General features: G+C 42.9%; 1 protein-coding gene across 1 annotated transcript; it reads left to right on the top strand.

The window, feature by feature from the left end:
- The first annotated feature begins 14,568 nt into the window (after positions 1–14,568).
- Positions 14,569–16,951, top strand: LOC103679679 (olfactory receptor 3A3-like). Its single transcript, XM_008709241.2, has one exon. It carries the CDS (start codon positions 15,316–15,318, stop codon positions 16,504–16,506), a length of 1,191 nt encoding a protein of 396 aa, XP_008707463.2. The 5' UTR covers positions 14,569–15,315; the 3' UTR covers positions 16,507–16,951.
- Positions 16,952–26,102: the final 9,151 nt, after the last annotated feature.

Genomic DNA, 26,102 nt, shown 5'->3' with positions numbered 1-26,102 from the left:
ACATGATGGATGATGTCATCTGCCAATAGAGAGAATTTTTATCTTCCTTTCCATTATGGCTGACTTTTTTTCCTAGCCTGAATACACTGGCTGGAACCTCCAGTACAATGCTGAATAGAAAACAAGTACTGACATCCTTCGTTTTTTCCCGATCTTAAGGAAAAAGATTTCAGTCTTTCATTGTTAAGTATGATGTTAGCTTTGGGTTTTTCGTTCATTTACTTTATGTGAGGAACTTCCCTTCTATTTTTTTAAAACATTTTATTTTATTATTTTTTAAAGATTTTATTTATTTATTTGACAGAGAGAGAGAGAGAAAGAGAGAGTACAAGCAGGGGGAGTGGCAGGCAGAGGGAGAGGGAGAAGCAGGCTCCCCACTGAGCAAGGAGCCTGATGTGCAGCTCAATCCCAGGACCCTGGGATCATGAACTGAGCCAAAGGCAGCCGCTTAACCAACTGAACCAGCCAGGCACCCCTAAACATTTTATTTTAAAGTAATCTCTACACCTAATGTGGGGTGTGAACTCATGACCCTGAGATCAAGAGTCACATGCTCCATGCACTGAGCCAGCCAGGCACCCTTATTTTTAGCTTGGTGAATATTTTTATCATGAAGGGTGTTGGATTTTGTCAAATGCTTTTTCTTGTGTTTACTGAGATCATCATGTGATTTCTGTCCTCCATTCTATCAATATGTAGTAAATATGTCTTGAGCTGAGGACCAGCTGAGTGTTTGAGGTCCCCTGTTGTGAACTGAATTGTGACTCCAAAAAGATATGTTCAAGTTCTAACCCCTGATACCTGTGAGTATGACCTTACTTAGAAATAGGGTCTTAACAGATGTAATCAAGTAAAGATGAGCTCATACTGGAGTAGGGTGGGCCCTAAATCCAATATGACTGATATCCTTAGAAGAGAAGAAGAGGGGCACCTGGGTGGCACAGTTGGTTGAGCGTCCAGCTCTTGGTTTGGCTCAGGTCGTGCTCTTGGGGTCACGAGATTGACCCCCATGTTAGGCTCTGCACACAACAGGGAGACTGCTTGGGATTCTCTCTCTCCCTCTCCCTCTGCCCCTCCCCCTGCATGTGCTCTCTCTGAAATAAATAAATATATCTTAAAAAAGGAAGAGAAGAAGAGGCATAGACATGGACACGGAAAGAAGAATGCCACGTGAAGATGGAGGCAAAGATTGAAGTGATGCGCCTATAAGCCAAGGAATGTCAAGGATTGCTGGCAAGCAACTGAAACTATGTGAGAGGTGTGGGACAGGTTGTTTCCAAGAGCTTTCATAGAGAGTATGGTCTGGCAACATCTTGATTCTAGGCTTCTGGTCTTGTGAAATGTGAGAGAATCACTTTCTGTTGTTCCTATTGTTTTAAGACAGTAAGTTTGCTGTACTTTGTAATGGCAGCCTTCGCAAACTAGTATATCCCCAAGTCTCCAATTTTGTCACTTCAGTTCCACTTGACCACTTAACGTTCTGCTGATTTCTCTACCCCCTAACAGCAACCCTCAGCCTCTATCTGCATTGAGTTCTGAAATTATTATTATTATTATTCCCAGAGGAGAAGTGGTTGCAGATGATCAAATTCATCACTCCCTCCAGGGTTTCCACTTTTGTTTGTTGTGTTTTCAGGGCCTGTCTCCTTTAGCAGGTCTTTATTTCCCAAGCACAGTGAGACTACAGAAAATGCCCCACTGCTCAGCTTAGGTCTATAGTGTCCAACCCTGTGCAGCTTCAGAACCATGCACATGTCTTGGGGGAGAGCAGCTGTTGCTTTGAGGACCCTATAGTCTTCAATTTTGTCACTACAGCCCCACATAACTGTTAAAAGCTCTCGTGTTTTTTCTGAACCTTAGCAGTAGCTTTCTGTATGGGTTAAGTTCAGATTCTCAGCATCTACCCTTCGACTAGAGCCAGCATATTCCTTTAAACAAAAAGCAGCTTCAGTTCCTCAGCTCATGGCTAAGAGTTTCTCTCTGTCTTAGTCTGTTCAGGCAGCTATAACAAAAATCTCACAGACTGGGTGGTTTGTAAGCAACAATACATTTATTTCTCAGAGTTCTGGAGGCTGGAAGTCCAAGATCAAGTGCTAGCAGATTCAGTGTCTGGTTGTTTGAAGGCCCACTTCCTGGTTCATAGATAACCATCTTCTCATGTCCTCACATGGCAGCAGGGACAAGGGTGCTCTCTGGAGTCCCTTTCATAAGGGCACTAATCTCATTCATGAGGGCTCCACCTCATGACCTTATCATCTCTCAGAGGCCTCACCTCCTAATACTGTCACATTGGGAGTTAGGGTTCAATATATGACTTCTGGGAGGACACAAACATTCAGACCATAACATTCTACCCTGACTCCTCAAAATTCATGTCCTTCTTGCACACAAAATGCATTCATTATATTGCAGTAGTCCCAAAAGTCTTAAACCAGTTACAGCATGAACTCTAAAGTCTAAGGCCAAGTCTCATGTAGGTATCACCTAAATCAGATGTGGGTAAGACTCAAAAGTATGAGCTCAGGCAAATTCCTCTCCATCTGTGAACCTGTGAAACCATACATGTTGTGTGCTTCCAAAATACAACGGTGGGATAGGCATAGGATAGACATTCTCATTCCAAGTGGGATAAATAGGAAAGAAGAAGAGTGACAGGTCCTAAGTAAGTCCAAAACATAACAGGGCAAATTCCAGTAGACCTTAACACTCAAGAATAATCTTTGGCTTAATGCTCTGTGTTCCAGGCCCACTGGGGTGGCAATGTCACCACATGGCTTAGTGGGATGGCCTCGCATCTGCTTTCTGCTGGGGCTCTGAAGCTCTCTTGGGTTCGGATTGCATGCCTGATGCTGTGCTGACTAACCTTATCTTTTAAAACCTAGGCGGAGACACCTATGCCCCTCAACCCCCCCATGTACTCTGGGCTTGTGATGGGAGTGTCAGCCCTGATGATTTCTGAATCAGTTTTGAGGTCATTCTTCCATTGTCTTAAGGAATAGTGCCTGGCTTCTGTTGAGATAGCTAATCCATACTAATCTCCCAATCAAATGGTCATTTGGCCACATTCTTATCATTTTTCGCAATATGGATAGGCCGAAGATTATCCAAATCTTTAAGTTACGCTTCCTTTTTTGCTTAACAATTCTGTCTTTAAATCACTTCTTTCCTCTCAAGTTTTACTATAATCAGGAGGAGCCAAGCTGCACCTTTAACACTTCGCTTAGAAATTTCTTTAGCTAAATATCCAGTTTATTGCTTGTAATTTCTGTCTTCCACAAAACACTAGGACACAAACATGATTCAGCCAAGTTCTTTGCCACTTTATAACAAGGATGGCCTTTCCTCCAGTGTCCAATAATATGTTGCTCATTTCTGAGACCATATCAGAATGACCTTTATTATCCATATTCTATTGATATCCTGTTCATGATTATGTAGATAATCTCCAAGAAGATTGTGGCTTTCTCTACAGCTCTCCTCTTTTCTTTCTGAGCTCTTACCAGTATTGTCCTTGATGGTCTGCTCATGTCAATATAGGCTTTTTCTAGTATGCACTTCAAAACTCTTCCAGCCTCTACCCATTTCCCAGTTCCAAAGCTGCTTCCATATTTTGAGATATTTGCTATAGCAGCACTTCTCAGTACTAATTTCTGCCTTAGTCCATTCAGGCTGCTATAACAAAATGCCACAGTCTAGGTGATTTATAATAACAGACATTTATTTCTCATAGTTTTGAAGGCTGGAAATCCATGATCAAAGTGCTGGAAGGTTTGGTATCTGGTGAGAGCGAGCCTGCTTCCTGGTTCACAGATGGCCATCTTCTTGCTGTGTCCTCACATAGTGGAGGGGATGAGGGAGCTCTGTATGGTCTCATTTATAAGGGCACTAATCCCATTCATGAGAGTTATCCTTATGACTTGATGACCTCCCAAAGGCCCCACCTCCAAATATCATCACATCGGGAATTAGGTTCCAACATATGAGTTTTGGGGGAGACAAATATTCAATATATAGTACTCCCCTCTCTGGAATTTTAGCCCCCTTCTTCCTTGTTGCTTTTGTAGTTACATGCCTTTAAAAATATGATTTTTATAATTTATCAGCTTTTCTTTTTCTTTTAAAAAATAATTTATTTATTTATTTCAGACAGAGAGAAACAGAGACAGAGAGTGAGAGAGCATGGTGGGGGGGGGTCAGAGGGAGAAACAGACTCCCCGCTGAGCAGGGAGTCCAACGTGGGGCCCAATTCCAGGACCCTGGGATCATGACCCAAGCCAAAGGCAGACACTTAACCGACTGAGCCACCCAGGCACCCCAATTTATCAGTTTTTCTAATTGCTCTTAGAGTGTTGTTTTAATGATCTGATCTGTGTAATAAACTACCTGAAATTATTCTGGCTTAAAACAATAATCAGTGAGGGACGCCTGGGTGGCTCAGTTGGTGAAGCGTCTGCCTTCAGTTCAGGTCATGATCCCAGACCCTGGGATCGAGTCCTGCATCAGGCTCCTGCCTCAGTGGGGAGCCAGCTTTTCCCTCTGCCTGCCACTCCCCCTGCTTGTGCTATTTCTTTTTTTCTGATAAATAAATAAATAAATAAATAAATATTTAAAAAAAGAAACCTTAAAAAACCCAATAATCATTGTATTATATTTTACAATATTTTGGGTCAGAAATTTGCGCAAAGCTCACCTGACCAATTCCGTTTCTTGTGATAACAACTGTGGTGAGTTGGTGATATTCATCTGCTGGCTGATCTTGTCTAGAAGATCTAAGAAGATCTTACTTTAATGATGATCATTGTCACCTATCTTTTTTTTCTCCCCTCCATATCTAATCCATTTACCAGTTCTGTCTCATTTATATTCAAAATATCTCTCGAATTCATCAACTTTTCTCCATTTCCACTGCTGAAATCCTAGTTCAAGGCATCATCATCTGTCTCCTGAAAGCTATTGACAATAATGTTACTGGCTTCTGACTTCGGCATAGTCCCCCTCAAATATATTTTCCAGTTTGATCTTAAAACATAAATAAGATAATCTTATTGCCTTTTTTGATACCCTCCTATGCCTTCCATTGCACTTCAAACTAAATCCATATTCATTACTGTGGCCTACAATGTTCTACCTCATCTGTTCTCTGAGTTCCAGCTATATTGATTTATTCATGCATTTATTCCACAAATATTAATTGAATATCTACTATTGCTAGGCACTAGGCCTGCAGTGGTGAACAATCCAGGCAGAAATTGCTGCCTCATGGAGCTTATATTCCTGTAGAGGGGGCAGACAATAAGTAAGATAAATAAATAGTATGTTAAATGACAATGATTACTAAGGGAAAAAGAGCATGGAAGAGAGATAGGAGATGGAAGTGGGGGTTCATTTTAGATATGGTGGCCAGGGAAAACCTTGTTGAGAAGTAGGCATTTGAGGAAAAACTGGAAAGAAATAAAGGAGCAAACCACATGGATAGTTGGGTAAGAAAATATGAACAGATCTGTAATAAGTAAAGAGATTGAATCGACAATAAAAAAATTCCCCATTGAAGGAAAACCCATGACCAGATGCCCTCACTGGAGAATTCTACCACAGATTTAAAGGAGAATTAACATTGATCCTTCTCAAAATCAAAAAACAGAAGAGGAGGGAACAGGTAACTCATTCTACGAGGCTAACATTACCCTGATACCAAAACCAAACAAAGACCACAAAAGAACTACAGATCAATATCCCTTATGAATATAGATGCAAAAATCCTCAACACAAAACTAACAAACTGAATCCAGAAATATATTAAAGGATTACACACAAGGGTGCCTGGGTGCCTCAGTCGGTTAAGTGTCTGCCTTCAGCTCAGGGCGTGATCCCGGCGATCTGGGATCGAGCCCCACATCAGGCTTCTCTGCTAGGAGCCTGCTTCTTCCTCTCCCACTGCCCCTGCTTGTGTTCCCTCTCTCACTGGCTGTCTCTCTCTCTGTCGAATAAATAAATAAAAAAAAATCTTAAAAAAAAAAAAAGCTGATGTTGTTAGATTTTTTTTTTTTAAAGACCGAACTACGTGCTGTCTACATGAGCCACATTAAAATAAAAAGACACAGGTAGGTTGGAAGTAAGAGGATGGAAAAGAAGAAGGCTGACGTGGTTATATCAGTATTAGATAAATCAGACTTCAAGGAAAACTGTACATTTCATAATAGCAAAAGTAGCAAATAATCCATCTGGAAGAGAAAACAATCATAAATATGCCTGTGCCAATAGCGTACCTTCAAAATACATGATGCAAGAATTAATAGGATTAATAGGTGAAAGGGACAAGTCCAAAATCACACTCAGAGATGTTAACATCCACTCTTAGCAAGTGAGAGAATGAGACAACAATCTTTTAAGACATAGGACGGGGATTGGCAAACTACAGCCTCCTGGCCAAATCCAGCTCAGCGTCTCTTTGGTCTATTGGCCCTGACACAGAACATCTGATCAGTAGTATCAACTACCTTGACTGATGTTGTTAGAACACTGAATTCGAAATCTAAATTTCATTTTTTTAATGTTTTTTTTAATTATATTATGTTAGTCACCATACAGTACATCCCCGGTTTCCGATGTAAGGCTCGATGATTCATTAGTTGCGTATAACACCCAGTGCACCATGCAATACGTGCCCTCCTTACTACCCATCACCAGTCTATCCCATTCCCCCACCCCCCTCCCCTCTGACGCCCTCAGTTTGTTTCTCATATTTCAGATGTGTGTACACTGCACATTCTTTTCAAGTACAAATATATTTTGTATGCATTTGCTGGGCCGAAAACCAATTCTCAATAAATTTAAAATTTAAGGATTAAACTTTAACTGAGTATGCCCCTGACCAGCCATGCCTTGTTCTTGATTTTAGAGAAAAAGCTTTCAACTTTTCACTGTGAGGTATGATGTTAGCTGCAGGGTTTGTCATATATGGCCTTTATTATATTGGGGTATATTAATTCTATGCCCAATTTAGTAAAGGTTTTTATGATGAAAATATGTTGTATTTTGTCAAATGCTTTTTCTGCATCTATGGAGATGATCATATGATTTTTACCTTTCATCGTAGCAGTGCGCTGTTTCCCATTTATACATGTGCATATGTTGGAACATCGTTGTTCTCTGGCTTCAGGTTCCCTCTCTACATGCTTCAGAGATTAAAGGTGCCTGTCCCCGGGTGCCTGGGTGGCTCAGTCTGTTAAGCCTCTGCCTTCAGCTCAGGTGATGATATTGAGTCCCATGTCAGGCTCCCTGCTCAGCTGGAAGCCTGCTTCTGCCTGTCACTCTGCCTGCTTGTGCTTTCTCTCTTTCTCTCTCTCTGTCAAATAAATAAACAAAAGCTTTTTTAAAAAGGTGCCTGCCCAGTAGAAAGTAAGAAAGAACAGGACTGACAGAGACATTTGAGGGCTCTCTTTGGTGACATTGCTCAATGAAATGCTTCCTCAAGCCGGAAGACATTCTAGACACTGGTCACCCTCTTGCTTTGACACCTTCCTCACAGATAAGACAGGTTTGCCTTTATTTTCCCAACTTCTTCTTGCAGACCTATTTGTAGACATCCAGGTACAAATTCATAAATATGTAGTCACAGAGCTCTACACAGCTCAGTCTCTCTCTGCAAACAGTGTTGATTCTCCCCCAAGCAATGTTTTGTTTCTCCTCTCTCCATCCCAGAGACTCACCTCTTGTGCTGGGAGGCGGGGTGGCTCGCCCATTCCCCTCCTCCGCTACTCTGGCGGCCTGTAAGCAGCCCCACTGTGATGTTAAATAAGGACATCTTTCAGGGGAAGGCAGAGAATAATCTACTTCATCTCTCCTGCCCACCTGAGGGAGGCCACTTTCCCTTTTTGTTTTCCTCAAGGACCCTTGTCATGACTTTAGGGAAGAAAGCAGCAGCATAATAAACTGGAAAAACACTTTGGGGAGAGATGATGCAACTGAGAGCTACACAAAGGAAGGAGCTCTGGAAATTCCAGGGAACCTTAGGGAATGAGGCCTCAGATGGTAGGGGAGTATAGAAGGTGGAGTGGGACCCACTTTACCAATTGTCCCAGCGCTTTTCTTCACAGATCTGAATTAAGGCCAATAAGCCACCAAATCTTAGTATTCTGGTGTTCTACATTAATATATAAATAGAACTATAAAACTAAGGAAATGTTCACACATGCTGACAGTAATGTTGAATAACAGGACACAAGTATTTCTCCCATTTCCTAAATTGTCTTCAATTGCCTTATACTACTTGAATATCTGAATCCCAGAACCTCCCCTCCAACGTGAGAACAAAGGCAAGAATATTAGGAGGTGGAGAAGCTAAAATTATGTTTTATTTTCTGTATTTAATAAACATTTAATTACCAAACAAAACACATGGATCCTAAGCGCCCAAGGGCCAGTACGGGCAAAGGTGAGGCCCCAGTAATAAAGTGGCAAGTACTGCAGGAATCAGTGCCCTAGCGAGGGCTGCCTAGGATGGGACATGCAGTTGGGTTTAGCCCCCTTTATCCTGCTGCGGTTTAGCAAAAAAAGGAGGCACAATGCGCTGTATGGTCCGAATCACCAGGGAAACCTGGTCAAGACAGGAGGTGATGGAAATGCGGAGTTGGCCAGGGTCTTCAGCAGTCAATCGACTAACAGGGAAGAAAGAATAGAACTCAAGTTAGAGAGGAGGAGCAGAACATTCCCCCACCTGCCTCTTCACACAGCAACAACCCGAGAGCTTCATGCTCCTTCCTGTTTCCATTACAGCTCCTCCTGAACTCACATGGTCCCCAGCCACTTCCCAACACCCTCTCTCCTGACCATTCTAGAACTAACACGGTCAGGACGCTGCCGTCCACACTGAGCTCCTTCTGAACTGGCCCTCGGAGTTGAGCGTTTGGAGTCAGGAACCGGTGGGCAATCTCTGCCTCCATGGGCGATGGGAAAGGTACGGTGAGGGTACTGGGGAGATATGGTTAAGGCACCATCCACGGTATCAATTTTGCCCCTGCCACAGGCTCCTTCTCCATGAGGGAGGTCTTTCCCCGCCAGGCTGACCCTCAGGCTGTCCACAACCTTCCACTCTGTACACATACGCCACCCTGGACAGCACTGCCCTACCGTCTCATTCCCCTCAGGCTGGTTTTCCCGACCTCCCACCATCGTCCCGCAGCACAGGCCAAATCCTAGCCGATACCTTCCAGAGGTCCAGAGTTCCTTCCTGCTCCCCTTTCAACCCCACTTGCTTGTGTCCCCCACCAAACAGCCTTCAGCCCGTCCCCGTGCCATCCCGCACACAGGGGCTCCATGAATAGGATACAACTGGAGCAGTTGGTTCCCAGGACCTCCAGCCGCAGGTGCTGCATCTCCATCTGGCCCTGGTGCGTGGGGGGCCTGCTCCACCTGCGGAACGCCACCAGATGCGGCGCCTGCCTCTCTCTCAATGCCGGGGTTGCTGGGATCACCAGATTCGCGGGGACCACCTGGACCGCTAGGGACTCCAGGGTCACGGGGTTCACCAGGACCACCTGGCGCACCCACCACAATGCGCACAGCACCTGTGCCTCCGTGTACTGCCCTTATGGCTCCTCCACCATCCGCCTCAGACCCCATCTTGAATCCTCCCTCACTCCTCACGAGGCACGGAAGGACAAAGCACTTCCTTACAAAACTGCACCCCTTAGCGCGCAGTGCAACTTGGGATACCCAGGGCGCCTGCGCAAACGCACCCCTGCTAATGCCTCCTGACTCGTAATTGGTTCCCACCAAACAGCCCTAGAGACCCCGTAGATTCTTTCTGTACCCAATCATTGCTCCGCTTGCTTATGAAGTCCCACCCCCTACAGTGCTGTATGACCTTAGTGCAGGCTGCCCAAACAGGAACCCACAAGGTCGGGGTCTTCTGAGCTGGCCTGCCACAGCATGCTCAGATTGCCACGGCGCAACTCCAAAAGCCTCTGAACACAGGACTGTTCCTGCTAAGCCTGCCCCGCCAGGTAATGCCCAGTACACTTTAAAACCTGTGCTTCTGTCAGCCCGACCAACCACACATGACCAGCTGGCTGACCGCATGTCCCCAGATCAAGTCCTCAGCTCATGGGTTATTAAAAAAGAGGCCTTCAGGTGAATTTGGCCAAGAGGCTATAGTCTGCCAATCCCTGTTCTATGTCTTAACAGATTGTGTTATCTCATTCTCTCATTTTCTAAGATTAAGAGTCTCTCGTGTTTTGATTTCATCTTGTTTCATTTTTTCCTCTTTTTCCCTATGATCCTCTACCTTGTTTCTTAAATTCCACATATGAGTGAGATCATATGATAATTATCTCTCTCTAATTGACTTATTTCGCTCAGCATGATACCCTCTTGTTCTGTCCATGTCGTTGCAAATGGCAAGATGTCATTTTGTTGATGGCTGAGTAGTATTCCATTCTGTGTGTGTGTGTGTGTGTGTGTGTGTGTGTGTGTGTATGTGTATACCACATCTTCTTTATCCATTTGTCTGTCGATGGACAGCTGGGCTCTTTCCATAGTTTGGCTATTGTGGACATTGCCGCTATGAACACTGGGGTGCAGGTGCCCTTTGGATCACTACATTTGTGTCTTTGGGGTAAATACCCAGTAGTGCAATTGCTGGGTCATAGGGTAGCTCAATTTTTAACTTTTTAGGGGACCTCCATACTGCTTCCAGAGTAGCTGCACTGGCTTGCATTCCCACCAAAAACAGTGTAAGAAGGCTCCCCTTTCTCCGCATCCTCAGCAACATCTGTCATTCCCTGACTTGTTAATTTTAGCCATTCTGACTGGTGTGAGGTGGTACCTCATTGTGGTCTTGATTTGTATTTCCCTGATGCCAAGTGATGCTGAGCATTTTCTCATGTGTCTGTTGACTATTTGTAGGTCTCCCTTGGAGAAATGTCTGTTCATGTCTCCTGCCCATTTCTTGATTGGATTATTTGTTCTTTGGGTGTTGGTTTTGGTAAGTTCTTTATAAATTTTGGATACTAGCCCTTTTTTTTTTTTTTTTTTTTTAAAGATTTTATTTATTCATTCGTCAGAGATAGAGACAGCCAGCGAGAGAGGGAACACAAGCAGGGGGAGTGGGAGAGGAAGAAGCAGGCTCATAGCAGAAGAGCCTGATGTGGGTCTCGATCCCATAACGCCGGGATCACGCCCTGAGCCGAAGGCAGACGCTTAACCGCTGTGCCACCCAGGCGCCCCTGGATACTAGCCCTTTATCTGAAAAGACACTTGCAAATATGTTCTCCCATTCTGTCAGTTGTCTTTTGGTTTTGTCGACTGTTTCCTTTGCTGTGCAGAAGCTCTTTAACTTCATGAAGTCCCATTAGTTCCTTTTTGCCTTTGTTTCCCTTCCTTTGGAGATGCATCTAGCCAGAAGTTGCTGGGGCCAAAGTTGAAGAGGTTGCTGCCTGTGTTCTCCTCAAGGATTTTGATGGATTCCTGTCTCACATTTAGGTCTTTCAACCATTATAAGTCTACTTTTGTGTATGGTGTAAGGAAATGGTCCAGTTTCATTCTTCTGCATGTGGTTGTCCAATTTTCCCAACACCATTTGTTGAGGAGACTGTCTTTTTTTCCATTGGATATTCTCTCCTGTGGCAAGTGTAAGTTTACCTTTATAAGAAACTGAAGAACTGTTTTCCAATATGATTGTATCAATTTACATTCCCACCAGTGACATATGAGCTTTCCATTCCATCTATATCCTCTTTTAGTCATCTTTATGTCTTTCAACTTTATTCCTCTTTTTCAAGTTTGATTTGCCTATTCTAGGTACTTTGCACTTCCATACACACTTTGAAATCAGCTTGTCAATTTCTGCAAAGTCAGGATTTTTATTGGGGTTGCATTGAATTTATAGAATGGTGTGGTGGGAATGTACATCTTGAGAATACGGGGTCTTGGGGCACTTGGGTGGCTCAGTGGGTTAAGCATCTGCCTTCAGCTCAGGTCATGATCCTGTGGTCCTGGGATCGAGCCCTGCATGGCGGGGGGCGGTCTCTGCTCAGCGGGGAGCCTGCTTCTCTTCTCCCTCTGCCTGCGGCTCTGCCTACTTGCATTCACACTCTCTCTTTCTAGCAAATAAATAAATAAAATCTTTAAGAAAAAAAAAAGAATACTGGGTCTTCTGATCCATGCACATGATATATTTCTCCATTTATGTAGGTTTTCTTTAATTTCTTTTACCAATAGCTTTTAGTTTTCACTGTAAAGGTTTTGCACATATGTTATTAAATGTGTCACTAAGTATTTCACTTTTTGGGATAATATTATAAATGAAGGTGATTTTTTAAAAATTTCGCTCCTCTTCTTTTGTAGATTACTTAGGATTTTCTGCATACACAAACATATCATCTCTGAATAGAGATAATTCTATTTCTTTTTTTTTTCAATCTGTATCACTTTTATTTCTTTTTCTTGCCTAGTGCACTGCCTAGGATTTCCAGGACAATGTTGAATAGAAGTGGTGAACACCCATACCTTGTTTCTCAAACTTTGGGGGTGGGGGTGGAGGTGGGTGATAAATGACACTGATTTTTTTTTTTTTTAGTGAAAACCAATCTTTCATTCTTGGAATAAACCCGACTTGGTCACAATTGTATCATCCTCTTTATATGTTGCTGGACTGAATTTGCTAATATTTAATCAAGTTTTTTGTGTGTAACTTCATGAAGGATATTGGTCTATGGTTTTCTTTTCTTGAAATATCTTCACCTGGTTTTGGTATTGTAGAATGCTGGCCTCATAAAATGATTTGGGAAGTGTTTCCCCCCTCTGCTTTCTGAAAGAATTTGTAAAAGATTGGTAATATTTCTCCTTTAAGTATTTGGTAGTATTCACTAGTAAAGCCATGTGGGCCTGGAGTTTTCTGTTTCATTTCTTTCAAAGATTGGGGATATTCAGGTTTTCTGTTTCTTCTTGAGTCAGTTTTGGTAATTTGTGTTATTCAAGGAATTTGTCCATTTCATCTAAACTGGGAAACTTATCCACAAATAATGTTCCTAATATTCCCTGGTTACACTTAAAAAAAAATCAGTTTTCTGGGGCGCCTGGGTGGCACAGCGGTTAGGCGTCTGCCTTCGGCTCAGGGCGTGATCCTGGCGTTCTGGGATCAAGCCCCACATCAGGCTCCTCCGCTATGAGCCTGCTTCTTCCTCTCCCACTCCCCCTGCTTGTGTTCCCTCTCTCGCTGGCTGTCTCTATCTCTGTCAAATAAATAAGTAAAATCTTTAAAAAAATCAGTTTTCTTGGTATTTTTTTTAAAGCTTTCAGTTTCATAGATTTTCCTCTATTGTTTGCCCATTTAACATTTTATTCATATCTGCTCTTATCTTCATTATTTATTTCCTACCATGTATTTAGATTTTAATTTGCTCTTCTGTGTCTGATTTTCTGTGATATTCTTCTATCATTTACTAAAAGAAGACTGTTAAAATGTTTACCTCTGATTGCAGATTTATCTATTTCTGCTTTCTTTTCTGTGAGTTTTAATTTAAATTCAATTAGCCAACTTATAGTACATCATTAATTTCAGATGTAGTGTTCAGTAATTTATCAGCTGTGTATAACACCCAGTGCTCATCTCATTACGTGCCCTCCTAAATGCCCATCCCCCCACTTCCCCTCCAGCAACCCTCAGTTTTATTCCTAGAGTTAAGAGTCTCTTGTGGTTTTTCTCCCTCTCTGATGACTTCCCATTCTGTTTCCCCCTGTTCTGTGAGTTTTGTTTCATGTATTTTGAAACCCTGTTATTTGTAGTGCATCCGTATTTAGAGTTTTAAGTCTTCTTCATGAAGTGACCCTTTTATCATTAGCAAACATCCTCCATCCCATCACCTTCCTTGTCCTGAAGTCTACTCTGCCTATTGATATAGGCACTCAAACTTTATGATTAGAGTTTGCATGGTATGTCTTTATCCATTTTTTACTTTTACCATACCTTCACGTATTCATATTTGAGGTGGATTTCTTATGCTTAGCATATAGTTTTGCTTTGCCTTTTTATCCAGTATAGCAGTCTCTGCTTTTTAGTTGCACTGTTTGGACCATTTACAAAAATTGTAAGTAGTGATATGGTTGAGTTTAAATCTACCATCCTGCTATCTATTTTCTATTTGCCCCATGTGTTCTATGTTCCCCTTTCCATCTTTTCATGACTTGTTTCAGATTGAGTAATTTTTAGAATTTCACTATATGTTTATATATTTTATGTCTAGGGTTCTAGGGTTTTTAATATGTATTTTACATTATTATAGACTATCTTCAAATAATTCAAAATCATTTCGTATGTAAGAACATTACTACAATATGCTTCCAATTACCCACTCATGTCCTTTGTGCTATTGTTGTTATACATTTTATTTCTTATAGTGGTTATAAACCCCACACCATGTTGTTACTATTTTTGCTTTAAATGGTTTGCTATGATAGAAAGAAATTTTAAAAATGAGAAAAAATTTTTTATATTTACCTACATACTTTCCTTTTCTGGAACTCTTTTTTTTATTACATTCAATTAGCTGACATATAGTACATCATTAGTTTTTGATGTAGTGTTCAACAATTTATTAGTTGCGTATAACACCCAGTGCTGGAACTCTTCATTACTTCATGTAAATCCAAGTTCCCATTTGGTATCACCCTTCCTTGTGGAGGACTGTCTTTAACATTTCTCATAGTGCAGGCTTTCTGCTGACACCAAATTATCTCAGCTTTTGTAGATCTGAAAAAGTCTTTATTTTGCCTTTTTTTTTATTGAGGTAAAATTGACATAACATAAAATAAACCATTTTAAAGGGACCAATTCAGTGGCATTTAGTACATTCACATGTAAAAAGATTGTTGAGCAGGGCTGGCACAATGAAGAGAGCAGCCAGAGAAACCGGAAAAGTTAACCTCGGATAGGAGGGCAGAGCCCTCTTCTGCCGAGTTGGGAAATAGACAAGGGTGTCTGCTGCTGTGGGCAAGTCTGAAGATGTGATATGGGGCACGGAGCTGACAGACTTTTTGTCTGATGATCAGAGAGGAGAGGAGAGAGTGTGTCACAGAGGGCCTGGTAGGCCATGGGGAAGACTTTGGCTTTGGCTCTGAGTGAGATGGGAGGCACTGAAAGTTCAGAGCGGGAGAAGGAGGGACCTGACTAATGTCTTCCTACTGATTCTGAGTTGGGGCTCTTTTGGGTTGGTGATGGTGAAATAAGGAGACCGTTGTAGATAATTACAAGATCTAGGGTACTTATTCAGGTAGAAGTTTCTGAAGGATTGACTTTGATATCCTTACAGGAGGTGCATGCTCTGTGGCTTCAAGGTCTGTGCAGCTCCTCTTGGTGTGGGGTTACTGTTTCCATTCTCCTGGTCTCTTCCTTACCACTGGCTTCCTGAGCCTAACCTCACTCCTCCAATTCTGAGTCTTACTTTCTTAAGCTTGAAACCTGTCTTTGTCTCTGGACCTTCCCTCGCCCCCACTCCCTTTTGTAAATTGGAACTTCCAAACTTAAATCCTCATCTGACTCTGAGTTGGACTCTACAGGTTTCTGTGTGTGGTTCCATGAAGTTGGGGAATGAGACCCTGGTGTCCCAGTTTCTTCTGGAAGGGCTGACTGACACAGAGGAGTTGAGGCCCTTGCTCTTTGCGATTTTTCTGCTGGTCTACATAGTGGCTGTGGTTGGGAACCTGGGCATTGTCAGCTTTATTGTAATGGACTCCCGACTTCACACCCCCATGTACTTCTTCTTAGCCAACCTTTCACTGCTGGACACTGCCTATATCTCCAACACAGTGCCGCAAGTGCTGGTACACCTGCTGGTACCAGTGCAGACCACGCCCTATCATGCTTGTCCTACCCAGATATTCTTTCTCCACTTCCTGGCTCCCTGGGAGTGCTTCCTGCTCACAGCCATGGCCTACGACCGCTATGCAGCCATCTGTCAGCCACTGCACTACCTAGTCCTCATGGGCCAACGGACCCGGACAAGACAAGCTTCAATCTCCTGCCTGCTTGCCTTGGCCAATGCACTCACTCACACCATCCTTGCATCTCTACTCAAGTTCTGTGGGCCTTGCCTTATCACCCACTTCTGTGAGCTTCCGCCACTGATCAAACTCTCTTGCTCAAGCACGCAGGCCAATGAACTTGCCCTGTTCTTCTTCAATTTTGTGGTGGCTCTTGCACCCTGTGCCATGGTTGTGATCTCTTATATACACGTCGTGGCTGCTATTCTCAGGATTTGCTCTGCTGAGGGCCGAAGAAAAGCCTTTTCTACCTGTGGTGCTCCCATCACTATGGTCTGTGTTTTCTACATCACTTCAGTTCTCTGCTACATCCTCCCCAGCTCTGCATACTCTGGCTTGCAGGACCGGGTGCTCTCTGTGCTGTACGTGGTCCTCACTCCCATGCTCAACCCCATCGTCTACAGCATGCGAAACAAGGAGGTGAAGAGGGCTTTGTTCAAGGCCCTTGGGAAAGAAAGTGCTTCCTAGGCACTAGTCACATCAACTCAAGGCCATACTTCTCCATGGTGAGGCTGGCACATGCCTGATGCTTTGGGGGTGAACCCGATCACATAGGAGTTTGAAATTTCATGTAGATGATCCATTTGGCGAATCCTATTCTGTGTGCCAGGTTTCCCCTCATTTTCAGCAAAGATAAATATTTCTGTTGTGGTTTTTGATTCTAATACATTGTTTTCTATTTATGGAAGTAAAACATGGTCATTGGATAAGTTGTGCAGTTACAGAAACTTATAAAGTGATGCCCCAAAAAATGCCCTCTACAATCGCACCACCCAGAGAGAACCACTGTGAATATTTTGATAGTTTCTTTCAGGTTTCTTTCTGAACTACAAATGTATGTGCATGCATATTTAAAGTAGGAAAACGAAACTGGAATCATAATGTATTTACAGTACCAGATGCTTAGATATTTTAAAAAATTTTCCACTATAATATATGCTTACTATAAAATCATTCATGCCTTACACAAAGATGTGTTGTTAGAAAGTAAAAATTTCTCATGATCTCAGTGTCTGTAATAACCACTTTGAACAGTTTTATGTGTGTTCTTCCAGTTTTTTTCCTAGGATATATTAACCTGCATTCATGATTCTCTTTTTACATAAATAGGATCATACTGTTAAAGTAGGTAGTTAGTTAGACATGAGCTGGAGGCAAAGGTGGTGATAAATAGGTGACACATTAGAAACCTGAGGGCACAACATCCTGACTGTGGCTTTTAACATCTTGGCCTTAGGGCTTCCAACACCCCAAGGCAGGGGATGGGAGGGTGGGGGTGGGTGCTGACAGACCAAGAGCCACAAGTGCAGACCATGTGCTCGCCTCTTCCATCTTAGCCCCAGGGTAACCTATAACTTCATTATAATATATTTACATTGCAGTTTCAACCCAGTGCCCCCACCCCCCACTCCCGCCCAGGAGAGAAGATGGCCCTGACAGTTCTGGCAAGAACCTTGTAGGGCCAAAAACTCCCCTTCCCAACCAGTAGGAGTCCCTTAGATGATTGGAAACAACCTCAGTCGGAGACCCCCCTAGCTATGACCCATAACCTATGCAAACAAAAAGAAAAGAGACCCCTAGCCCCAGTGCAGTTGCCACCTCTGGGCCTGCCTGCTCTCCCACCTTGAGAGTGTACTGTCCTTAAAAAACTGTCTTGTGCTAGCTACCTTAATTCTGCCTGTCTTTGAGCCCGGGTCCTCACGTAACTCTGGTGGGGGATCCAAGAACCGAGACCTCCATTCACACAATGCAGACTCTCCCACCGGTAACAATACTGTGTACCAAATGGGCTGTTTATAATCCTTATTCCATGAATTCCATGTTCTTGTCATTTGTACAATTTTCTACTGGGCTGTTTGTGTTTTATGTATTTATTTCTAAGAGTTATTTGCATTTTAAAGATATTAGCTTTTTTTTTTTTTAAAGATTTTATTCATTTATTCGACAGAGATAGAGACAGCCAGTGAGAGAGGGAACACAAGCAGGGGGAGTGGGAGAGGAAGAAGCAGGCTCATAGCGGAGGAGCCTGATGTGGGGCTTGATCCCATAACACCGGGATCACGCCCTGAGCTGAAGGCAGACGCTTAACCGCTGTGCCACCCAGGTGCCCCTAAAGATATTAGCTTTAGTTTACCATTTGGGTTACTAATGTTTTCCTAACTTGTTTGTGTTTTCATTTTATTTATGATGTTTTCTTCCATAACAGAGCTTAACATCTTTGTGTAATTAGACATTGGTGTTTATTTGTTTGTTTTTTGGATTTTTGCTTCTGGATTTTGCATCGTGCTTTGTTTACTACTTGACTTATAAATAATTTTCTCAATTGAGTCCCAATTTGATGCTTTTATGGTGTTCTCTACCACAAATAACTTAACATTTCCTTGTATTTAGACACTGATTCATTTTTATTCATGCATGGCTTCTGGGTTTTGTATCATGCATACACTTCTTCATCAGTGCTTTCTCCTTTTATTTAATGGTTTCATATTTTTTATTTAATTGTATGTTTTCCCCACTTGATTCTTTTGGAAATTTATCTTTCTGTAAAAGGTTAGGTCAAGACCAACTTTCTCTTTCTTCTGCCTTGAGTAATCCAAATAATTTCACCATTGTTCTTTATATACTCTTTCTTTTTAAAAAAAGATTTATTTATTTATTAGAGACAGACAGAGAGAGAGAGAGGGCAGAAGGAGAGTATCTTTAAGCAGACTCCCCACTGAGTGCAGAGCCTGATGTGGGTGCTTGATTCCACAACCCTGAAACCATGACCTGAGCTGAAACCAAGAGTTAGACTCTTAACTGACTGAGCCACCCAGATGCCCCTTATGTACCCTTTCAAGTTTGGTTTCACTATGGTTTCTGACTCTTAATTTTACATCTTTTTCTCCAGTCACATCTCTGGCTTGGTCTCTTAGAACACTGCTTGTGTCCTGGCTGATAAACCTTACTTTCCCATGAGAACATGGGACTTGTGTTTGATTCTGGATATCAACTTTGCAGCCACATGTCTTGGCCTTTCTCCCCATATCCTTCACTTTACTATACAGTAGACTAATGTTCCCTCATTCCCTAACCAGGTAATGTGCTATAATTATAGAAACCTGGGTAAAATGCCATGGGGGAATTTATAGTTCCTACAAAATTATGAACTCAATAACCTGAAGACTTTATCACCACTAAAACTAGGACTGTGTATATTTACGTATGTGTGTGTATACAATCTTTTTAAACAAAATATTCATAACAGCATAATTTTAATAGTTTTTTAAAAGAAAAAACTCCCAAGTTCTCAAGCATCCCCAATGCAACAGTCCCCTAATCCACTGACGCCCTGACCTTCTCTCTTTCATCCCGTTCTTCTCCTCATGTTTCTCCCTGCACCCTTGGGAAGGCAATCCAAGCTGAGCCAATCAAAACTCTCTGTCTGTCTATCTTCCTCTGTCTCTGTCTCTCTCTTTTTCCACACCAATCCCAACTTTCTTTACTGTATCCTTCAGGTCATTTCCTCAGAGAGGCCATCCCAGATCACTCAACCTAAATTTGCTGGAGAAACAAATGTGCAAGAATAAATGAAGATGTGGGTTTAGACTTTGGTGAAGATGACATTTCAATTCAGTAGAGATATGTGGATTATTCAATAAATGATGTTGAGACACCTAACTAATCTTGGGCGGGGGAGGGACAAAATTAGATCAATGTCGTTTTTCACACCAAAATAAATTCCTAGTGTATTAACATTTTAAAGTACCAGAAGATGTTACGAGTGACAAATTTTATAATTTTACAGTAGGGAAGTCTTTCCTTTGGACATAAACTGCAGAAATCATAATGAAAAAGATATCACTTAAATACATTTAAATTTTTAACAATCCTTCTTTATAGAAAAGAACTGTGAACAGGGATAAAGTGAAGCAATGAGGAAGGAAAGTGTTTTCAAATTATGACAAAGATTTGATATCTTTAATATATAAAGAGCATTCACCAATCAATAAGTAAAACATGACTATTCCAATTAAAACATAGATAAATGGTATGAATGGACAGTTCTCAGAAGAGGAGATACCACTGGCTAAATGTCATATGAATTGTTTTCAAGCTATGTTAAAAATAAAAAGAAAGTGAAGCAATATTGAGATATGATTTTAGTTACTATATGGGCAAAGACTTAAAAGATTAAAAATGTTCTGTTTGGGATATGTTATGGGCTGAACTGTATCCCTCCACCTCTGCAAATTCATACATTGAAATCCTAATCCTTAATGGGACTGTATTTAGAGATACGGACTTTAAGGAGGTAATTAAGGTTAAATGGGGTCATAAGTGTAGGCCCCTAATCCAATAGGACTGGTGTTCTTACAAGAAGAGAAACAGACACCAGAGATCTCTTTCTTTCTCTTCACACACTCAAGGGGACGGCCTCACCAGAAACCAATGCTGCTGGCATCTTGATCTTGGATGTTGAGTCCCCAGAACTGTGAGAAAATAAATTTTTGTTGTTTAAGCCACTTAGTATGTGGTCTTTTGTTATGGCAGCCCGAGCTGACAAATACAAGGTGAGAGGTAAAAAAAACAGACACTTTCATACACAATTGGTTGGAGTTTAATTGGTACAACCCTTTTGGAGGACAATTTGGTAATATGTATCAGTGAGTAGAACATGTGACTCTTTTTTTTTTTTTTTTTTTTTTTAAAGATTTTATTTATTTATTCGACAGAGATAGAGACAGCCAGCAAGAGAGGGAACACAAGCAGGGGGAGTGGGAGAGGAAGAAGCAGGCTCATAGTGGAAGAGCCTGATGCGGGGCTCGATCCCATAACGCCGGGATCACGCCCTGAGCCGAAGGCCGACGCTTAACCGCTGTGCCACCCAGGCGCCCCTAGAACATGTGACTCTTGATCTCAAGGTTGTGAGTTCAAGCTCCCTATTGGGTATTGAGCTTATTTAAGAGGAGAAGAAGGAGAAGGAGAAAATAAAATAAAAGGGCTTATTCCTTGACCCAGCAGTTCCCCTTCTAAAAATCTATTGTACACAATACATTACACAAAAACAAATGTACCAGTTATTCATTTCAGCATTGTTTATAATACCGAAAAATTAGAAACAACCTAGAGGCATATATGTAAGAGACTGGTTAAAATAACTATGGTATATACATCCTGTGGAATATTATACAGCCACTGAAAATAATGTGGAAGCCACAGGCTTCTCCAACTCTACCGTATGGCCCACTTCTAGCCCAATTTTGGAAGCACTATCTGGAAAGGGATGGTCCTTCTTGTCCCTCTCCTTCACCTGTCTCTTGCAGTCCCTCCCCTCCTTCTTTGGAGTCTTACCCACAAAAGACTAATTTTTCTCTTTTTTTACCATAATATGGCTGGATCATCAAGGAGCCAATTCCTTAGCAAGAAAATAGGCCCATTTCTCCCTTGAAGTAAAGGAGGGTCAAGTTCTTAAATCATGATAGTGGGTTAAATAATGAATAAAACTATGGCTCCTCAATTCAATAATAGTTGAGACATTCCTATTGCAAGTGAGAAAAAAAAAGAAACAAAAGCAATTAAAAACATCCACATTGGCTTAAGCCAAAGGGAGAATTTCTGGGTCTGTGTAACTGAAAGGTATAGAGGTAGTTTCTGTCTTCAGGCATGGCTGGAGCCAACCTTTGGTTCTCTGAAATTTGCCTTTCTTGCTCCAGCTTCCACTCTGTTCATTGCCAGCCTGCCCCTCTGCAGCCCCTCTGCAGCCCCCACAGTGTCACTGGGTTGGATGGGATTGCCATAGCTGGAGGAAAGCAGTGTTCTGATTGGCCAGACCTGAGACACATGCCCACCCCTGAAATCAGAGGTGAAGTCAACTCCATCAGAAGCATAACTGCTGAGGGGAAGGAAGGGGGCATGTCTAGGAGGAAATAAGAATACCGGTACCAGGAGAAGGGGAGTGGACATTGGGTGACAAAACCAACAGTGGTGCAGACATGTAACCAAATTCAAAACCCATTTCCAATGTTTCAAAAGAACAAGACTTGGAAAGGTTATTCCTTAATCTAATGGAGCAGACTATTATTTCCCCAAAATAAAAATATTTACTTCAAAAGTAATACATACATACTTGATGAAAATATTGAAACAAGCTGGAATGTGAAATCCACAAGGTGAAAGTTTCTTTCCCCTAATGCTATTGTCCAGAGATGAGCATTCTTGACAGTGGAGGTGGCTCATTCCAGGTAGTTACTATGCATATCCGCCCACGTTCACATGGCAGGAGCATCTTGCATAAACAGAGATTTGTGACTTGTTTTAATCTCTTTGTTAGTATCCAGCCATCTGCCTTACTCTTTCTCTAACTGCCATATGCTATTCCATCAGGATGAAGTTACTGTAACTTACTGAATCTTTACTCAGTCAATGTACAGTTACATTCTTCCAATTTTTTACAGGATGCTATAATTAACATCCTGATTGATTCTGCCTTATTCGCATATGAAAGCATTTCTCTATGATAGATTCCTAAAGGTGGGTTGAAGTGTATGAACATCTTAAATATTAACAGAAAGTGCCAAATAAACATCCACATGCATTTTACTACTTCTTCAACTGATAAGAGTCTGTTTCTAACTACAGCCTTGTCTAATATTGGAGGTTGTAAACTACTAAAATGAATCCTACAGTAAAATCTGCTTTGGTCTCACTGAGCAAATCCTAAAAGAAAGACTTGAAAGGATCAAACTGTTTCCAAGTAACTGAACAGAATCCCAGAACAAAGCTCAAGAATATATTTGGGAACACAAATTTCTAGCACCCAAGGCAAAATTTCACAATGTCTGGCATCCAATCTAAAATTATGAGGCAGGTGAAGAAGCAAGAAAATCCAATCCTATTATGAGGTGAGAAATTAACCACAAATAGGCATCCAGATTGGAAAGGAGAAGGTAAAACTAACTTATTTGTAGACAACCTGATCATCCATGGAGAAAAACTGATGTAATCCACAGAAAAGCTACTTAAACTGTAGGTGAGTTTGGCAAGGTTGCAGCAAACAAGATACAGTAGAGTGAGCTAACTCCTCCCCCCACCCCAAACACTTAACTAATTGTCTCAACAGTTTTCTTCACTGATCTGAAACAAGGTCAGTAAGCCACAAAATTCCAATTACAGTGCTTCTGGGTTGTGTGATCTTCTCGTGCAAATTAAGTCTTTTATTTTGGCAAGAATAAAACTGCTGATACAAGGAAGTGGGAAAACTAGAATTCCAATGGTAGGACACACTTTCTGGACAACGATTGTGTACTGTAGACCAACAACGGCCTTAAAAAATAAATAGAAAAGTACATTTCTTTTTAAAGATTTTATTTATTTCTTTGACAGAGAGAGAGACAGAGCCAGCGAGAGAGGGAACACAAGCAGGGGGAGTGGGAGAGGAAGAAGCAGGCTCCCAGCGGAGGAGCCGGATGCGGGGCTTGATCCCAGAACTCCGGGATCACGCCCTGAGCCGAAGGCAGACACTTAATGACTGAGCCACCCAGGTGCCCCAGAAAAGTACATTTTAAACTCAGTGATTGTATTTTTTGGAGCCTGTCTTGAGGAAGTAACCTTTGAGGCAAAGACTTACATGAAAGAATTCCACTGAATCATTACTTATGATAGAGAAAAAATGGAAACATATTAAATGTTCAACAGTTACATCATAGTACTTCTTTTATGCATCAAATTACATATTTTTGAAGAGTTTTCAGAAAGAGGAAACGTTCATGTGTTAAATGAAAATAATTCAGAAAAAATTTAATTGTGAACTTGCAAAGATTATACATTAGATATTATTGGTATGCACTTAATATAGAAATGCACCTGTAAAGCTAAGAAAATATTCCAAAATATTGATGGTAGTTAATGCTGAATGATAGGGCACAATTCATTTTCTTCCATTTGCTAAACTATCTTCAATTATCTAGCACTAGTAGAATATCTGAATTCCAGACCTCCCCTCCAACATGAGGACAAAGGAAAGAAAATGTGGAGATGCAGTAGCTGAAAACAAACTCAGATGCAGAATAACAGTTTTATTTTCTGCTGTAACAAACATTAAGAGCCCCTCTCCTCCAGGGGCACCAGCTGATGGCTCAGTTGGTTAAACATCCGACTCATGATTTCAGTGCAGGTCATGATCTCAGGGTTGTGAGATTGAGCCTTGTGTTGGGTTGTGTGGTGCCCACTCCCCCCCCATCACTCTCTAAAAAAAAAAAAAGAACCCCCCTTTGGGGCAACAATAGAGAATCAATAAGGCCCAGAGTGCCCAAAGTTCAGTACAAATAATTAAACCCCCATAATAAAGTGGCAACTAGCTTAGGAATCAATGCCTAGGAGGGGACACTAGGTTAGTCTTAGCCCCCTTTCCCTGGCTTGGGCTTAGCGAAAAAAGGGGGCACAAAGTGCTGTATGGTCCAAACCAACAGGGAAAGCTGGTCAAGACAGAAGGTGATGGAAATTTGGAGTTGGCCGGGATCTTCAGCAGTCAGTCAGATAGAAGTGGGGGGAAAAGAAAATCAAATTAAATGTGATAATTCTGCCCTTATCTCTCTCTGCCCTCTCAGGTAGTGACAGGCCCAGTATGCCGCATGTACCTCCTTAGACCTTACCTGTGGGTGTCTCCAATTCAGTATTAGAATAGTGATTGACCCCAGCCACCTTCCACCCCCCCCAATCTGGGCCCCTTTGAGAACTAACATAGCTAGGATGTTGCTGGATACCATGAGCTCCTTTCAAATTGCCCCTTGGTAGGGTTGGGGATTTGGAGCCAGGGCCTGGCGGGCCACCTCTGCCTCCATGGGTGATGGGAAAGGCACAGTAAGGGAGCTGGTGGAGATTCGATTAAGGCACCATCCAATACCAATTTTGTCTGTGCCTCAGGCTTCCTTATCACTCCAAGGCCTGCTTCCCCTCTAGCCACTCTCACCCCTTGCAGTACCCCCAGGTCTGCTCCCCTCCTTCCTGGTCCCTCAGACCATCTCTCCCCACATCTCCCCTGGCCACCACTGGCCCCTTTGCCCCAGGCCAGCCCCTCCAACACCCCCTGGTCCACCCTTACCCCTCCTTCCTCTGTCCCCCCAGGCTGACCCCCTCTGCTCCCTGTCTCATTGCCTCCCCTAGGTCCATTCTCCTGGCCACCTAGCCATTCCTCAAACAGGATACAACAGGAGCAGCTGGCTTCCTGGCCCTCTGGCTGTGGGCCCGGCATGCACACCCAGCCCTGATGCAGCACATGGACTGGGCCATGACCCCGCATGTCCACCTGGCCACGGCACAGCATGGCCACCAGGTCCTGGCATGGCGTCTTCTCCCTGGCCGGGAGCTTGTGGTACCTGTGTGACCTGCGGAGCTCCACTGGCTGCAGCACTCACCTCTCCCTCATTACCTTCACCGGGGCTCTCATGGCCTCTGGGGCCATCTGGACCACCAGGGTCACCTGGGACACCCTGACCTTCAGCACCACCGGCCACACTGCCTGCACCTTGATCTGTGGCCTGCATGGCTCCTCAGCTTTTACTTCAGGCTTCCAAGCCCTCTCTGAACTGCTGAGTGAACGAGGCTCCCTCAGGAAACTCTGTCCCTTAGCGGATGACATCACCTGGACTCCTGGGCACGCCTGCACAAACCATCCCCAATGTCATTCCCCAGAGACTCCTCTTGTGAGGCCGCTGGCATGTGACTGTTTCCCGCCAAGCCTGTCCAGCCCCCAAGTGTGTGTCTGTGCAGGTGCCAGCCGGGCCCACCCCACATATGACCAGCTTGCTGACCGCCGGTCCCCTGTCATCGAGTTCTGGGAGTGAGTCGGGCACCTCTGGGCCAGTCTCTGCCTGTCCCTCTCTCTGGGCTCCCCACATGGCCCAAGTCTGCAAGTCTGTGTGTGCTGGGGCCCGGCCCCTAGGGGACACAGAGGAGAAGTCACTCCCAGGCCCTGCCTGTCTTCAGGGAGCCCCCAGCACAGTCCCTAGAGGAGCTGGAATGGACGGGCCTTGCTCCTTCACCGTGTCTCAGTCCCAGGCATTGTCACTCCATTGTGCCTGCCA

Source organism: Ursus maritimus (genome assembly GCF_017311325.1).
Source record: "Ursus maritimus isolate PB19 chromosome X unlocalized genomic scaffold, ASM1731132v1 scaffold_X1, whole genome shotgun sequence".
In the NCBI taxonomy this organism is placed as follows: Eukaryota; Metazoa; Chordata; class Mammalia; order Carnivora; family Ursidae; genus Ursus; species Ursus maritimus.
The sequence above is the reverse complement of the archived record's forward strand: the minus strand, read 5'-3'. Positions and strand labels throughout refer to the sequence as shown.